The 17,935-nt window shown below is 37.9% G+C and overlaps 1 protein-coding gene and 1 long non-coding RNA gene across 4 annotated transcripts; one reads left to right on the top strand and one right to left on the bottom strand.

The window, feature by feature from the left end:
• Positions 1–223: 223 nt before the first annotated feature.
• On the bottom strand, positions 224–13,265 carry LOC127434884 (methylcrotonoyl-CoA carboxylase beta chain, mitochondrial-like). Of its 3 annotated transcripts, none has more exons than XM_051687949.1 (17): positions 12,960–13,265; positions 12,542–12,608; positions 12,347–12,431; positions 12,073–12,174; positions 11,378–11,505; positions 10,054–10,166; positions 9,778–9,891; positions 3,686–3,750; positions 3,500–3,599; positions 3,295–3,390; positions 3,062–3,134; positions 2,875–2,951; positions 1,393–1,459; positions 1,127–1,283; positions 858–954; positions 590–675; positions 224–472 (listed from the first exon to the last, which is right to left on the bottom strand). In XM_051687949.1, the coding sequence occupies exons 1-17, from the start codon at positions 13,095–13,097 to the stop codon at positions 355–357; spliced, it is 1,683 nt and encodes a 560-aa protein (XP_051543909.1). In that variant the 5' UTR covers positions 13,098–13,265; the 3' UTR covers positions 224–354. The 3 variants fall into 3 exon arrangements, with proteins under 3 accessions (XP_051543909.1, XP_051543901.1, XP_051543894.1); XM_051687941.1 differs by having other exon boundaries at positions 840–954; positions 12,347–12,428; positions 12,960–13,262; XM_051687934.1 differs by having other exon boundaries at positions 840–954; positions 12,960–13,260.
• A 2,067-nt stretch (positions 13,266–15,332) lies between these two features.
• On the top strand, positions 15,333–17,064 carry LOC127434925 (uncharacterized). Its single transcript, XR_007896109.1, has 3 exons — positions 15,333–15,794; positions 16,736–16,814; positions 16,977–17,064. It is a non-coding gene; the product is annotated as an uncharacterized LOC127434925 (long non-coding RNA).
• Positions 17,065–17,935: the final 871 nt, after the last annotated feature.

Below are 17,935 nucleotides of genomic sequence, written 5' to 3'. Positions count from 1 at the left end.
CTCATCTGAATTATTTGTTATTATCATTATTTTGGTGTTTGATTACTACATGCATTTGCAATTGCAGAACATTCACATATAATTGTTGAGAAAGACCATAGTACCACATGCAGACTTTCAAGGCTTATATCCTTACATATGCCAATATTTTGTGATGACTTACTGTCTTAAATGTAAGGGCCACAAAACACAAAGAAAACCATTCTGCATATTCAAGACACAATAGTCAATCATTGTTTTTAAAATTTTTACTGTTAATTTCAAACATACAAAAGACAAAACAAGTCTATAAAAGTTATACTCTGCCCAAAACATGAAAATTGACTAATTCTAAATATCTTTACTAGACCAGATTTACATTCTGAAGACACCAAAGCGGGTTTTATGTGTGGGTGCATTGAGGGCAGCACTCAAACTCAAGCCCAGGACAAGGCGAGTGTCAGCAGGGTCAATGATCCCATCGTCCCACAATCTAGGTAGTTAGGGGAAGTGCAATAAAAGTGATAGTAAGACATGGCACAAAGTAATATTTTTTGAAATGTAAATGTACATTTTACATAATACATAATTTAAACATTAATTTAGTTACCTGGCACTGGAATAATATGGGCTTCCCTCCTCCTCAAAGCGTTTGATAATTGGCTCCTTCATAGCAGCCTCCTGCTCTATTGTAAACTGAAATTACCAAAAATATATTACAAATTCTGAGATGTATAAACCAGATGTTAAAAACTTAATTACTTTGCAAAAATTAGAAAAATGACAACAAATATATTTAATTTCAAAAGCCCTAGACATGTACTAACTGATAAAACGGATTTGAATTCATCATTTCTTACCTCCTTTCCTTCCCTTACTTTTTGATCTTTAGTTATGGTGGCAAGTACAGTTGCTGCCTGCTCCCCTCCCATTACTGAGATCCGTGAATTGGGCCACATGTACAGGAACCGGGGGCTGTGAAATGCACATAGGGAGAGTCACTTTAATAAATGAGATAATTTAACTACACAGGGGGAACTATGTTCTGATGTTGGTTGGATTCCTTGAGAATTTATCCTGTTTGAGCTAGACACTTTGAGCAAGAAAGTGTAGGAAATAATATTTCTGTGCCAACTATAAAGCTTACCTATATGCTCTACCACACATGCCATAGTTCCCAGCACCATACGATCCTCCAATGATTACAGTAATCTTAGGCACATTGGCACAGGCCACGGCTGTCACCATTTTAGCTCCATCTTTAGCAATACCTCCAGCCTCATACTCTCTGCCAACCATGAAGCCTGATAAAAACAGAGGGACAGAATACATCATGGGTTGGATAGCGGTGACCATTTCACTGGGCAGTATTTGTATGTTCATTTGAAGCATGGATAAAGTATGGATGTATACCTGTAATATTTTGAAGGAAGAGGAGTGGAATGTTTCTCTGACAGCAAAGCTCAATGAAATGAGTTCCCTGTAAAAATAAATAATTTGTATTAGTTAAATATTTCTTAGCAGTCATTTAATACATTTTGTGAAATCCCTAGGCCTGCCCAGAATCTGCACCCACACAATTCTGCAGAAAGTTACACAACTGAATGCCTATTTTTCACAAAGTCCATTTTTCAAAGTTCACATTTTCACAGATTTGTTTATTAAATACTTCAGCTAATTTGATAATGATTTTGACTACCTAAAAGAGCATAGATAGTTTTTAAATAATGCTGATTTCCAGAACAGAAAATGTGAAAAAAAGATCCCATATGGACCTCTGTTACCTACTACTCCATGTTGAGAAAGTTCCTAAATTTGAAGCCCACTCATCAGAAGTTAAACAAGAGTTAACCTCAAGATCTTACTCAGTATTATTAATTGAACTAGATTAATCAATGTAATCTTTCTCCCACCCCCTGTGAACAGACCAGGTTTCAATAGGAGGAAGGCAAAATTTTGCTTCACAACCCCAGTAACTATTGACTTTTTATGCATGGAAGAGAGCAGTCTGGACATTCTGCTTAATAACTTAAAGGGATATTTCACCCAAAAAATGAAAATTCTCATCATTTACTCACCCTCATGCCATCCCAGATGTGTACGACTTTCTTCACCAGAACACAAAGATTTTTTAGAAAAATATCTCTGCTTTGCAGGTCCATTCAATGCAAGTGAATGGTGATCAGACCTTTGTAGCTCCAAAAATCAAATAAAGGAAACATAAAAGTAAGCCATATGACTACAGTGTTTAAATCCATATCTTTAGAAGCTATAGGTGTGGGTGAAAAACAGAATAATCAAGTCCTTTTTTACTCTAAATCTCCACTTTAACTTTCACTTACAGATGTTAGAGTAGAACTACACAGGCACCACATATGACTTTCAGATGTAAAAGTGAAAGTGGAAATTTAGAAAAAAAAGAAAAACAAAAGGACTTGAATATTGATCTGTTTCTCACTCACACCTATTATATTGCTTCTGAAGATATGGATTTAACTACTGGAGTCTTATGCGTTCATTCTACGTTTCCTTTATGCGATTTTTGGGGCTACAAAGGTCTGATCACCATTAACTTGCATTGTGAGGACATACAGAGATGAAACATTCTTCTAAAAATCTTTGTGTTCTGTTGAAGAAAGAAAGTCATACACAACTAGGATGCCGTGAGTGTGAGAAAATGTTTTTCATTTTTGAATTTTCATGAATTGTCATTTTTGGGTTAACTATCCCTTTAAGGAAAAATGTGATTCAAGCCACAAGAGGATCAGTACACCTAAAAAATGACAGAATTTTTGGGTCAACTATGATCAAAGCACAACAGAGTACAAAAAATATGACATTCCACTGATTAATTTTAAGTATCACAGATCAGAACAATTGTCAAGATATCCTCACTTTCTTTGCAGATTCTGAGAACAGCACACCATTATTGCCTATAATTCCAACAGGGTAGCCAAATATCCGGGCAAAACCTAGAAAGCAAACAAACAAAGCCAGAACAAACTCAGTGTAAATCCATGTTGAGATTCCAAAGAGCTCTAGACTTCATTTAAAAAGATGATTCCTACTGACAAACACGCACCTGTGACAAGTGTGTCTCCATAGAAGGCCTTGAATTCATCAAATTTACTGCCATCAACAATACGAGCAATAACCTGAAATTAATTACTGATCAGATTTCTTCAGAACTATATGTTTCATGAATTTTAGCATTTAGTAATGTATAATATATAAATATAATGTATAATATATAACTGTTTATTGGGGCAGCATTTTAACAAGCTTGTATTCTAGTGATCAATCAGCGAACAATACCTCTCGAATGTCAAAGTTGCGTTTGAGGTTGTCTCCCACAATCCCATATAGTTCATCCACAGGAAACAGAGGTGCCTCCGGAGGCTCCACAGTAACCTAATAAGCAGTGGCCAAGTTAAAGAAACATTACTGCAGAACAGTAAATCTCTTTCACCAGTCAAAAATCTCAGTCAACAACTGATAGATTGAGAAGGTGTGCCCTCACATCAAGTTTTTTCTTGTAGTTCAGGCTTCGTATTACTTTCCGTGCAAGGTGAAGGGCATGGTTGTCATCCAAGGCATAATGATCGGTTACTCCTGACTTTCTGAGGAGAGACAAATGTTGAACAATGTGTAAGATTAATCAACGTAAAAACAAATGTTAATGTAAACATGTATATGCTTCTTCAACCTGCAGTGAAGGTCTGCACCTCCTAGGTCTTCAGCAGACACCTCTTCACCTGTAGCAGCTTTTACCTGTTAAACACATACACAGATGTAATAGTGACCAAGCATAGCATTGGATATTTAACACTGCTTAATGTTAGTAACTGTCCAAGAAAGCATAAGCATCTAGAGTTGAAGTCAGAAGTTTACATAAACCTTATACATTTAAACTCAGTTTTTCACAATTCCTGACATTTAATCATACAAAACATTCCCTGGCTTAGGTCAGTTAGGATCACTACTTTATTTTAAGAATGTGAAATGTCAGAATAATAGAAGAGAGAATGATTTATTTCAGCTTTTATTTCTTTCATCACATTCCCAGTAGGTCAGAAGTTTACATACACTATGTTAGTATTTGGTAGCATTGCCTTTAAATGGTTTAACTTGGGTCAAACATTTTGGGTAGTCTTCCATAATCTTCTCACAATAAGTTGCTGGAATTTTGGCCCATTCCTCCAGACAGAACTGGTGTAACCGAGTTATGTTTGTAGGCCTCCTTGCTCGCACACGCTTTTTCAGCTCTGCCCACAAATTTTCTATCGTATTGAGGTCACAACTTTGGAGGTATGCTTGGGGTAATTGTCGGAAGACCCATTTGAGACCGAGCTTTAACTTCTTGGCTGATGTCTTGAGATGTTGCTTCAATATATTCACATAATTTTCCTTCTTCATGATGCCATTTATTTTGTAAAGTGCCCTAGTCCCTCCTGCAGCAAAGCACCCCCACAAAATGATGCTGCCACCCCCATGCTTCATGGTTGGGATGGTGTTCTTCGGCTTGCAAGCCTCACCATTTTTCCTCCAAACATAACGATGGTCATTATGGCCAAACAGTTCAATTTTTGTTTCATTAGACCAGAGGAAATTTTTCCAAAAAGTAAGATCTTTGTGCCCATGTGCACTTGCAAACTGTAGTCTGACTTTTTTATGGCGGTTTTGGAGCATTGGCTTCTTCTTTGCTAAGCAGCCTTTCAGGTTATGTCGATATACACTGGCGGCCAAAAGTTTGGAATAATGTACAGATTTTGCTCTTATGGAAAGAAATGGGTACTTTTATTCACCAAAGTGGCATTCAACTGATCACAATGTATAGTCAGGACATTAAACATGAAAATTTACTATTACAATTTGAAAAAAAATGTTCAGAACTCTTAAACTACTTCAAGAGTTCTCATAAAAAAAAATCTTCCATGGACAGCAATAACAGCTTTGCAGATCCTTGACATTCTAGCTGCCAGTTTGTCCAGATACTCAGGTGACATTTCACCCCACACTTCCTGTAACACTTGCCATAGATGTGGCTTACAGTCTAGCTGATCCCACAAAAGCTCAATGAGGTTAAGATCCATAACACTCTTTTCCAATTATCTGTTGTCCAATGTCTGTGTTTTTTTTACCCACTCTAACCTTTTCTTTTTGTTTTTCTGTTTCAAAAGTGGCTTTTTCCTTTGCAATTCTTCCCATAAGGCCTGCACCCCTGAATCTTCTCTTTACTGTTGTACATGAAACTGGTGTTGAGCGGGTAGAATTCAATGAAGCTGTCAGCTGAGGACATGTGAGGCGTCTATTTCTCAAACTAGAGACTCTGATGTACTTATCCTCTTTTTTTAGTTGTACATATGGGCCTTCCACATCTCTTTCTGTCCTTGTTAGAGCCAGTTGTCCTTTGTCTTTGAAGACTGTAGTGTACAACTTTGTATGAAATCTTCAGCAACCTACTTTTAAAACAAACCAGACAAACCTTTTTGAGGAATCTCCATTTCCTTTTACCTTTAGTGCAGTGCATAAAATCATGCAGATACGGGTCAGGAGCTTCAGTTAATGTTCACATCAACCATCAGAATGGGGAAAAAAGTGATCTCAGTGATTTGGAGCATGGCATGATGTGCCAGATGGGCTGGTTTGAGTATTTCTGTAACTGCTGATCTCCTGGGATTTTCACACACAACAGTCTCTAGAATTTACTCAGAATGGTGCCAGAAACAAAAAGCATTCAGTGAGTGGCATTTCTGTGGACAGAAATGCTTTGTTGATGAGAGAGGTCAACAGAGAATGGCCAGACTGGTTCGAACTGACAAAGTCTACGGTAACTCTGTACAATAGTGGTGAGAAGAATATAATCTCAGAATGATATTCTGAGATGCGGGTTGGCGCTGTTTTGGCGGCACGAGGCGGACCTACACAATATTAGGCAGGTGGTTTTAATGTTGTGGCTGAACAGTGTATATATAGTCTATATAGTCTATATACTGTGTGTGTGTGTGTGTGTGTGTGTGTGTGTGTGTGTGTATATATATACATATATACACACACACACACACACACACACACACACACACACACACACACACACACACACACACACACACACACACACACACACACACACACACACACACACACTGCATCCGGAAAGTATTCACAGCGCTTCACTTTTTCCACATTTTGTTATGTTACAGCCTTATTCCTAAATGGATTAAATTCATTATTTTCCTCAAAATTCTACAAACAATACCCCATAATGACAACGTGAAAGAAGTTTGTTTGAAATCTTTGCAAATGTATAAAAATTTTTTTTTTTTTTTTTTTTTTTAAATCACATGTACATAAGTATTCACAGCCTTTGCTCAATACTTTGTTGAAGCACCTTTGGCACCAATTACAGCCTCAAGTCATTTTGAGTATGATGCTACAAGCTTGGCACACCTATTTTTGGGCAGTTTCTCCCATTCTTCTTTGCAGGACCTCTCAAGCTCCATCAGGTTGGATGGGGAGCGTCACTGCACAACCATTTTCAGATCTCTCCAGAGATGTTCATTCGGCTTCAAGTCTGGGCTCTGGTTGGGCCACTCAAGGACATTCACAGAGTTGTCCCGTAGCCACTCCTTTGTTATCTTGGCTGTGTGCTTAGGGTCGTTGTCTTGTTGGAAGATAAACCTTCACCCCAGTCTGAGGTCCAGAGCGCTCTGGAGCAGGTTTTCATCAAGGATGTCTCTGTACATTGCTGCATTCATCTTTCCCTTGATGCTGACTAGTCTCCCAGTTCCTGCCGCTGAAAAACATCCCCACAGCATGATGCTGCCACCACCATGCTTCACTGTAGGGATGGTATTGGCCAGGTGATGAGCGGTGCCTGGTTTTCTCCAGACATGACGCTTGCCATTCAGGCCAAAGAGTTCAATCTTTGTTTCATCAGACCAGAGAATTTTGTTTCTCATGGTCTGCAAGTCCTTCAGGTGCCTTTTGGCAAACTTCAGGCGGGCTGTCATGTGCCTTTTACTGAGGAGTGGCTTCCTTCTGGCCACTCTACCATACAGGCCTGATTGGTGGAGTGCTGCAGAGATGGTTGTTCTTTCTCCACAGAGAAATGCTGGAGCTCTGTCAGAGTGACCATCGGATTCTTGGTCACCTCCCTGACTAAGGCCCTTCTCCCCTGATCACTCAGTTTGGCTGGGCGGCCAGCTCTAGGAAGAGTCCTGGTGGTTCCAAACTTCTTCCATGATGGAGGCCACTGTGCTCATTGGGACCTTCAATGCTGCAGACATTTTTCTGTACCCTTCCCCAGATCTGTGCCTCGTTACAATCCTGTCTCGGAGGTCTACAGACAATTCCTTGGACTTCATGGCTTGGTTTGTGCTCTGACATGCACTGTTAACTGTGGGACCTTATATAGACAGGTGTGTGCCTTTCCAAATCATGTCCAATCAACTGAATTTACCACAGGTGGACTCCAGACAAGTTGTAGAAACATCTCAAGGATAATCAGTGGAAACAGGATGCACCTCAGCTCAATTTTGAGTGTCATTGCAAAGGCTGTGAATACTTATGTACATGTGATTTTTTATTTTTTTAATACATTTGCAAAGATTTCAAACAAACTTCTTTCACGTTGTCATTATGGGGTACTGTTTGTAGAATTTTGAGGAAAATAATGAATTTAATCCATTTTGGAATAAGGCTGTAACATAACAAAATGTGGAAAAAGTGAAGCGCTGTGAATACTTTCCGGATACACTGTGTATAATCACACACACACACACACACACACACACACACACACACACACACACACACACACACACACACACACAGGTGGCCAAAAGTTTGGAATAACGTACAGATTTTGGTTTTATGGAAATAAATTGGTTCTTTTATTCACCAAAGTGGCAATCAACTGATCACAATGTATAGTCAGGACATTAATAACGTGAAAATTTACTATTACAATTTGATTTTTTTTAAAACTACTTCAAAGAGTTATCATCAAAAAAATCCTCCATATGCAGCAATGACACCTTTGCAGATCCTTGACATTCTAGCTGTCAGTTTATCCAGATACTCAGGTGACATTTCACCCCATGCTTCCTGTAGCACTTGCCATAGATGTGGCTGTCTTGTCGGGCACTTCTCACACACCTTACAGTCTAGCTGATCCCACAAAAGCTCAGTGGGGTTAAGATCCATAACATTCTTTTCCAATTATCTGTTGTCCAGTGTCTGTTTCTTTGCCCTCTCTTACCTTTTCTTTTTGTTTTTCTGTTTCAAAAGTGGCTTTTTCTTTGCAATTCTTCCCATAAGGCCTGCACCCCTGAGTCTTCTCTTTACTGTTGTACATGAAACTGGTGTTCAGCGGGTAGAATTCAATGAAGCTGTCAGCTGAGGACATGTGAGGCATCTGTTTCTCAAACTAGAGTCTCTGATGTACTTATCCTCTTGTTTAGTTGTACATCTGGGCCTTCCACATCTCTTTCTGTCCTTGTTAGAGCCAGTTGTCCTTTGTCTTTGAAGACTGTAGTGTTCACCTTTGTATGAAATCTTCAGTTTTTTTTGGCAATTTCAAGCATTGTATAGCCTTCATTCCTCAAAATAATGATTGACTGACGAGTTTCTAGAGAAAGCTGTTTCTTTTTTTGTTGTTGCCATTTTTGACCTAATACTGACCTTAAGACATACCAGACTATTGCTTACTGTGGCAACTCAAAAACAAACACAAAGACAATGTTAAGCTTCATTTAACAAACCAAATAGCTTTCAGCAGTGTTTGATATAATGGCAAGTGACTTTATAGTAACAAATTAGCAATTTAGCATGATTACTCAAGGATAAGGTGTTGGAGTGATGGCTGCTGGAAATGGGGCCTGTCTAGATTTGATCAAATATGACTTTTTTTCAAATTGTGATGGTGCTGTTTTTTACATCAGTAATGTCATGACTATACTTTGTGATCATCAGAATGCCACTTTGGTGAATTAAAGTACCAATTTCCTTCCAAAACAGCAAAATCCGTACATCATTCCAAACTTTTGGCTGCCAGTGTAGGTCTCATTTTACTGTGGATATAGATACTTCCTCCAGCATCTTCACAAGGACCTTTGCTGTTGTTCTAGGATTGATTTGTACTTTTCGCACCAAACTACGTTCATCTCTAGGAGACGGAATACGTCTCCTTCCTGAGCGGTATGATGGCTGCGTGGTCCCATGGTGTTAATACTTGTGTACTGTTGTTTGTACAGATGAACATGGTACCTTCAGGCATTTGGAAATTGCTCCCAAGGATGAACCAGACTTATGGATGTCCACAAATTTTTTTTTCTGAGGTCTTGGCTGATTTCTTTTGATTTTCCCATGATGTCAAGCAAAGAGGCACTAAGTTTGAAGGTAGGCCTTAAAATACATCCACAGATACACCTCCAATTGACTCCAATTAGCCTATCAGAAGTTAATTGGCTAATTGCCTAAAGGCTTGACATCATTTTCTGGAATTTTCCAAGCTGCTTAAAGGCACAGTTAACTTACTGAATGTAAACTTCTGACCCACTGGAATTGTGATATAGTCAATTAAAAGTAAAACAATCTGTCTGTAAACAATTGTTGGAAATTGCACAAAGTAGATGCCCTAAACGACTTGCCAACACTATAATTTGCCAATATGAAATCTGTGGAGTGGTTAAAAAATGAGTTTTAATGACTTCAAACTAAGTGTATGTAAACTTCTGACTTCAACTGTAAATAACCAAAAAGTCATATCATATTCCTTAGGACATTTACACATACCAGTGGTGGTCCTCCCAGAAAAATGGTCCCTTGTTTGCGTACTATGATGCTTTTATCAGCCATGGCAGGGACATAGGCACCCCCGGCCGTGCAGGAACCCATAACAACAGCTATCTGAAATATGACAGGTGCAACTCATACATCAGCTCACTTAGAACATATGTTACCAATCAACAATATTTGATATTCAGTGGCTTATATGTAAATAACAATTCCACTTACTGTCTCCACAACAAACAGAACAAATACTGTACACAAAACATGTTGCATAAAGACCTGTGCAATTCCTTCAGAGGAAAGATGGGCCTGATTAAAGAAGATGCGCCCAAAGTGATCTCTGTCTGGAAACACATCTGCCTGTCTGGGTAAATTGGCTCCTCCAGAATCCACTACAGAAAAACAGATCAGAGCATATGTACCAACAGACCTATTTGAGTTAACATAGTCATTGGTAAGGAAAAAAAAAATATATTTTATATAGGTTATGTTCAGAATGGAATACTGCACAGATTCCACTATACTGCCTACAAATTTCTTTTTAATAGTTTACGAGACAATACACAAACAATACAACATTTAACACTTTAATCACGTGTGTGTAACAAGGTTAGAGTAGGAAGGAGATGGGAGCCGATTTCACAGTCCACGTGAGTCAACTTTTATTCACACAAAGGCGTTTCAGTTTCTTTGGCTTTTCAGCTTCACAACAAAGTATCTCTAGTCTCTGGTTTTGCACACACAGCTTGTTGAGCTCAACTGACAGCAAACAACTTTTCCCTCCTTTTCATTAACAAAAGCAAACATCTGGGTTCTAGTGAGGCACTTACAGTGGAAGTGAATGGGGCCAATCCGTAAACGCTAAAATACTTGCTGTTTCAAAAGTATAGCCACAAGACCAAAGCAATATGTGTTAACTTGATTTTAGTGTGATAAAAACACTTACTAACCTTTTTTCAGTTAAGAGTTATATTCAGTTTTGCAACTTTGTTGTCATGACTATGTAATGCCGTAACCCTAAAATGACCATAAAAACAACAATTTAAACAAGCTCAAATAATACATGTTTTAACAGAAAATGTTATGCAAGTGCTTTTATAAAATATAAGCTTTACATTTCTGGCTTTAAACTATCCAAAAATTGGCCCCATTAATTTCCATTGTAAGTGCCTCAGTGTAACTTCGATTTTGGCTTTTTTATAATGAGAAGGAGAAACGAGTCAATTACTTTTTGTGGTAATCAACATTCTGCTACTAATGCTGTTGATTGAGCTCAACTTGCATTGAACCAGGAATACTCTTTTCATTACATTTTAAATTGAATTAAAATGCCAAACTCTTGGCAGTCTTATTAAATGAGTCAACATGACTAAAAATGTAAGGTCAAGTGCATTGTATTGTGGGGTACAGTACTCAGCTGGCACAATTTGCTCTGTTGTATGTTGCACATTTTAGGAAATGCAGAAGGCGATCTGACTAGTCCATTAATTTAGACATTTTGCATGCTATGCACAGTTCACATAATAATAATATGCCATGTTGCATGGAGCTGTATGCTATTCCGAACATAACCATATTATTTAAAACCTCTATGAGAACTCACCCAGGTATATGCATGGCAAATGGTTTTGCTGTGCAATCTCTTGGGCACGTAGGTGCTTCTTTACTGTAACCGGATAATAGGTACCACCTTTGACAGTGGCATCATTTGCAACTATCATACATTCCAACCTGTGAAGAGGCACAGGCTACCAGTTATAATTCATATACACTTGCACATTATCAGTCTCATCATTGCATAAATATAGTAATGTAAAAGTAAGGGGCCTTGGTAGTTCAGCGAGTGAAGACACTGACTACCACCCCTGGAGTCGGGAGTTCGAATCCAGGGTGTGCTGAGTGACTCCAGCCAGGTCTCCTAAGCAACCAAACTGACCAGGTTGCTAGGGAGGGTAGAATCACATGGGGTAACCTCTTCGTGATTGCTATAATGTGGTTCGCTCTCGGTGGAGTGCGTGGTGAGTTGTGCGTGGATGAATAGTGTGAAGCCTCCACACGCACTACGTCTCCCCGGTAATGCGCTCAACAAGCCACGTGATAAGATGCATGGATTGACGGTCTCAGATGCGGAGGCAACTGAGATTCGTCCTCCGCCACCCAGATTGAGGCGAGTCACTACGCCACCACGAGGACTTAGAGCACATTGGGAATTGTGCATTCCAAATTGGGGAGAAAAAGGGGAGAAAATCGAGAAGAAAAAAAGTTATGTAAAAGTGAGAGATCCAACAGTATGCGCACCCTGAGACTCTGCCAATACCAGTGATAATGCCTCCTGCAGGAACCTCCTCCTTACCATATAACTGATAGGCAGCAAACTGGGAAAACTCCAGAAAGGGAGATCTGCATTCAGTAAAACAAACAACATTAATGTGGGATATATATAAAGTGTGTGTGTGTGTGTGTGTGTGTGTGTGTATATATATATATATATATATATATATAAATAATTATATTATATTATATACACACACACACTGTATATAGTTGTTTGTAAAAGTGAGTCCGTGTTTACCCAGGATCCAACAGTCTGTCGATGCGTTCTCGAGGCAGAAGCTTTCCTCGGGATGTATGAAGGTTTCTTGCTTTTTCTCCACCTCCTTTTAAAAAGGCAATGTTGTGTAAACTTTATGGAAACTTACACAAGCACACTATCCATATATAAGGGTCTTAACTCGCTGTGAACGTAAATGCGTCAAAACTCGCTCACCAAGTTTGATTTTTTCTGCTCTGTCCTTCAACTCCTTCACCAGCGCTTGCATTCGCTCGTAATTCTCCTATGGTGGAAAATGTTTCATGTTTGGTTATTCACCATACTCAAAGTTTACTGTAAAGACATTTCAGATCAAGACTGAAATCTGAAAGCTATTTGGACACATACACTGATAAACTGCGGTAGTCGTACAAGTTTATTAGTCTTGTACTACAAAACATTAACAGTCTGTGTATTGTTTTCTCAACCATTCCCCTGTCTCTTTAAGTACGGATGTACTTAAGGCATGCAATAGAACTAAGAGATGTTTAAAGGCAATGTTGGGCACAAGGGCACTAAACACCACAGTCGCTAAATAAATCCGGACTACTGGTTGTTGCAAGAACTTCAGCTGAATGATTCATTCACGGCCTACCTGAAAGACCGGAGACTGAACGTCCGGCTGCGAGCCCAGCGTTGCCACTTTATCCGCATGATATAATCTGGAGACGGCAGCATTTACACTCTTGCTCCGAATGAGCGAGACCGTCGGTCTAACATACTGCAGAATCATGTTTCATCATCCAACCGACAAGTCACAGGGCGAATTCAGCATGCAGTCCCCTGACCTCACTTGGTTCGCACAGCAAACAGTTTGAGTTCATTCGCTCCGCCTTCCCGGGCCAATGAAAGCTGGTAGGATTGGAACAGCTCCCGTACCCTTTGACAAGCTACAATAAATAGGTTTGCTATGGCAAGCCGTTTTAGCTTGTAATGTCTCCAGCGTTACTAGAAATTCAGTGTTGACTCGTAGAAAATGTACATTCATGAGATCTACAGATCTATGCAATTTGGATTATTGTCATGTCAATATATCTATTCTATTTTGAATAGTGAAAAAAATCCAGGCTCACATATACATATTTAAATTTGTTCTCTTATCCATTGACTGTTAATTTTAGATATCTACTGAGTTTGTACTAGTAAAAAGTATAATATAAGCGCTTCCTAATTGTGTACAACCATCACAGGCTGGTCCACCCTCGCAAAGCCCCTGGGCCACCTTATAACTGAAATTATTCATTTAAAACAAGACAGAGTATTAACTTTGTTGAAGAAACCATTGTGTTATTGTTTTAAGTGAACCGAGTCCCTATAATGTTCACCCTGCAATCAGTGACTATATTCCTGAAATGCACATTGCTTATTTCATTTCATGGAGATACAACTAATCTATCCTGAAACAGTGAAGTTATGATTGTTTGGATCTTTGATGGGAAGTAAATGTAAAGACTGAACTTCTTGAAACTTTATTTCAGTATCCCTGCATTACATTACATTTAAAATGTAACCTAAAACTTTAAGTTGACAAACAGTTCAGGTCCAGTTATTTGTCATCTACCCAGATATCTGGACTCTGCAACAAATTGCAAATATAACTGACCATTGCTAAAACCTTGTTTAGCATTTAGTGTTCTTTTAAAAACGGTGTTTCACCTGAGAAATAAATTATAGTTCACATAAAGGGATTTGGTTGCAAAGAAAACAGTTAAAATGAATGTAACATACAGTAACCATAAAAACAAATATACTTCGATTTGAACAAATCAAGATAAACTCAAACCAGTGTCAGAAAAAACAACATTGGTAAACAAGCAATGTTTATCATTAAATAAATAGAAAAAAATACAGAAATGGATGCACATTGTCACTTCATGTCTAATCACATTTTTAAAAAAATTATGGCAAAAGCCTCAAAACCGAAATTCCTATTATCTGTGTTTGTAATTTTTCCTTTTGTGAACAAAACTTAACTAAAGAAATCCTATTAAGATTACCAATTCTCCAAAATGTGTTATACATGTGATAGTTCACTCTTATGCAATGAACTGGGATAGCAGCAGTGGGAATTTAACCAAAAGGTCAGAAATCAGAATCAGTCCGGATCAACTTCAGTGAAGATGTCATCAAGGAAGAAGACACTTGGCTAGGCTCTTCATCACCATCCAAACCAGGAGTAAGAGGACTGCTATGAGGTGACTGCACAATAGAGGATGTAATAAAAACTAAAGTATGTCAATTCATCAGTTTATACCTCTTAATACAGTTGTTTTATAATGCACATAATACAATTATTTGATTGTAGATTACAGCATGTACCTGATGCTCAGCCAGTGGTAGGGAGGCTGTAGAGGACTCTCTAGCTGGGGATGAGGTAGGCAATGAAGTGTCCGCATCAGTAGCCTTTATATTTATACGATCAAGGACAACCTTTGGCCAGTGGCCTGAAGGCACAGGTGGCTCCTCATCAGCACATGATTCTAAGCCAGTGCTTGTGCTTCCATGCAAAGGCAGAAATGCCTTGTGCATCTCAACACTCATAAAAAAAATTAAAAAAAGATTTATGAAACAGCTCAGTATTTAATTTTTCAGTGGTTATTATCACTGAATACTGCAGTTTAGCAACAATTTAAAAATAATTATAATGATACTATGTGTCATTGCCATGAAATTTAAAACATCCCTACCATCTAGAAGTTATTTTCACATTGACAGGTGTGCTGTGATGTCTTGGTTGCAAGTAATTTTGTCTCAAACAGATTTCCTCTGAAGATAACCTCTCTAGCTGTACCCTACATACATTAGTTATTTCTAGTATTGGTTGCTTTATTGGAGTTTGGATAGACTCTCTCTTCACATTTGCTGTATTAGCTTGCTGGGGTGTTGTTGGGACAGCTTGGGTTGACTTTGACAGATCAGGTCGATCTTTAGGGCATGTTCTTTGTGGTGATCTTAGCATCATCTGGAACTTACCTTTTAAAAATGATTAGAAAAAAACAAAAACAGTATAGCATTTGGTATACTGGTACTCTCTCGGGTGAATTTATTGCTTGTGAAGACAACAATCTTTCATTTGACTTTATGACAATTGTTGGCATGCGAGAAATATTGTCTAAATGATGAACCTATGAAACAGATCTTGCATTGTCATCTGCACCTTGTTTAAAAATCAATTATTATTAAGAATTGCATTTAAATGTCTTAAAATAGTAAAACATACTTTGTTTGCATTCTCAGAGGATGTCCCCTCTTTCTCTAGCGGACAAATAGTGTATTCCTTATCTCTTGCAATATGTGCTTTTCGGTCTGTACTGTTCTCTTCATCAATCATTTCAGACGCAGGTGTAGCCTGTGGCATGCACGTGGTATGGGTAGCATGTGTGATGACACCCGGGCTGCAAAGATTTTGGGCCAATCAGAAGATAACCAGGTATGTGAAGGAGGCAAAAAGTACACATACACACTCAACAGCTGACTTTAGTGAAATAACTGATTTATATTGAATAATTTAAATAACACAAACGTCACAGATAAAACAATAAACAATACAACAAATAAATCTTAGATAAAATACAATAAACACAATTTGATATTTAAATTCAGTATTCCTTCTCTTCAAATTCTGTTAATCTAATCTAATTACGCCTATTTTGTGTTTATTTGAAGCTAATAAAATATTTTATCTATTATCACATTTAACTCTTTTGTAACTCTTACCCCAAATAAACTCAATAAAATGTAAATAAACCAAAACAAATAAAATTACAGTTACCTATTCATTACCAATACAATTCAAATAAACAATTATACAATTAAACAAACATTAATCTATCAACTGAATTACCAAATGTACTAAATAACATTCAATATATGTCCAGATTCACAAATACCTCGACCTTTTCGTTGTCGAATGAATTCAAAGCAGAGATGAATTGAAGATTATTCGGAAAATCATGAACAGAAGATAATCACAGTTCAGATAAGACTCTTGGGTTTTTGGCTCGCCATCAAACTTTCCAGAAACTTCGTGCAGAAACATCCACGATGAAATGTTCACTATTCTCATTGAAAACGTGGTCCAACTCAAACAAAACACATATATACAAAAAACTGGTCTGCACAAAGCAGGAAAACACTCTCAGAAACATTTTCCTAACATTTCAGACAATTATTTTAACTTTCTTAACTTACATTACATGCATTAGCTTTAGCTCTAAATACTATTCCTTGTGGTAGCATTTACACAACACAGTTTCTCAACTAAGTTTACTCAAACAAGTTTACGTTTCAGATTTTTCATTTATATTTAGAATAAAAGATTAAACTTACCGATTTCCTCGATAATTAACTAAACTTGTTCTTTTCTTCCAGGTTTTATCCGGATGAACAGTGAAATAAATGACTTCATCACTCAGCTTTATCTCGATTAGACATCAAGATTCACTCTCAGGTAAGTATTTTTCTCTTTTTCTAGAGCTTTAGTTTAAGATTAAACTAACTTTTTCTATTTTTCAGGCTTTTTGCTGCTATAAATTCCTAACAGTGCACTTGATCGGCATCTCGTTGCTCTTCGCGTCTTCGTCTGTTCTGTGTCTGTGTGCATTAACTCTAGGGTGGAGTCAGCGGCTACAGCAAGATTGGCTGAATGGATAAATCACATTTGCAGAGCTGATCCAGAATCTTATTGGCCAAGTTTATCTGCAATATGTTTTACATATATTTGCAAGTATTAATAATAAATATACAATTTTGCATATTTTTCTGACTCTTTGGTCTTAAATTCTGTTTCTAGTTACTTGTCTTTAGTTTCTTCACATATTTTAGTTAAATATGCACTTTAGTTAGTTTTAAGCTAATAACTTAGAATACAATTTACTCTGATTTTACATCTGGGTTACACAGGCACAAAGGCATCAGACAGCAACATGTGGGAAACTCCTTCGCACCAGTTCTCAATCTCATCAGAGTCCATGGGCAGCATATCACTTTTGAGGGACCATTCCTCAGCTTGAGGTTCCAGGGACTGCTGAGGTTTAGCTTAAGAGATATATTAAGAGCATGAACTAATCATGCTCCATAATCTCCAGAGAGTGTGCCCCCGTGTCGATACATCACTGGTGTCCAAGTGTTCAATGGAACTGCTTTGCATGTTCTGTCTTAAACACTTTATAACTCCGACATTTTTGTGCTGTGGTTGGAATTTTCACATGGTCCCTTACAAGCACTGAAAGACCATCGGAGAATTTTTAGGCATAATTCTCCAGCTACAACAAGTGTTGACCATTTGAGTTCAATGTTTTATGCCTGTATGATATACAGGTGCATCTCAATTAATTAGAATGTCGTGGAAAAGTTCATTTATTTCAGTAATTCAACTCAAATTGTGAAACTCGTGTATTAAATAAATTCAATGCACACAGACTGAAGTAGTTTAAGTCTTTGGTTCTTTTAATTGTGATGATTTTGGCTCACATTTAACAAAAACCCACCAATTCACTATCTCAAAAAATTAGAATATGGTGACATGCCAATCAGCTAATCAACTCAAAACACCTGCAAAGGTTTCCTGAG

This window comes from Myxocyprinus asiaticus, chromosome 4 (genome assembly GCF_019703515.2).
Source record: "Myxocyprinus asiaticus isolate MX2 ecotype Aquarium Trade chromosome 4, UBuf_Myxa_2, whole genome shotgun sequence".
Classification (NCBI taxonomy): domain Eukaryota; kingdom Metazoa; phylum Chordata; class Actinopteri; order Cypriniformes; family Catostomidae; genus Myxocyprinus; species Myxocyprinus asiaticus.
This window is presented reverse-complemented; position numbering and strand designations above follow the sequence as displayed.

What these genes read in the sequence shown, in the direction of transcription:
- LOC127434884 (XM_051687934.1), bottom strand. Translation starts at nt 13,097, where the DNA reads ATGATTCTGCAGTATGTTAGACCGACGGTCTCGCTCATTCGGAGCAAG. An exon ending in TTCTGGGAGGACCACCACTG is followed by an intron (nt 3,751 to 9,777) that starts GTATGTGTAAAT and finishes TGTGTTTAACAG; the next exon opens with GTAAAAGCTGCTACAGGTGA. An exon ending in ACTACAAGAAAAAACTTGAT is followed by an intron (nt 3,391 to 3,499) that starts GTGAGGGCACAC and finishes ACTGCTTATTAG; the next exon opens with GTTACTGTGGAGCCTCCGGA.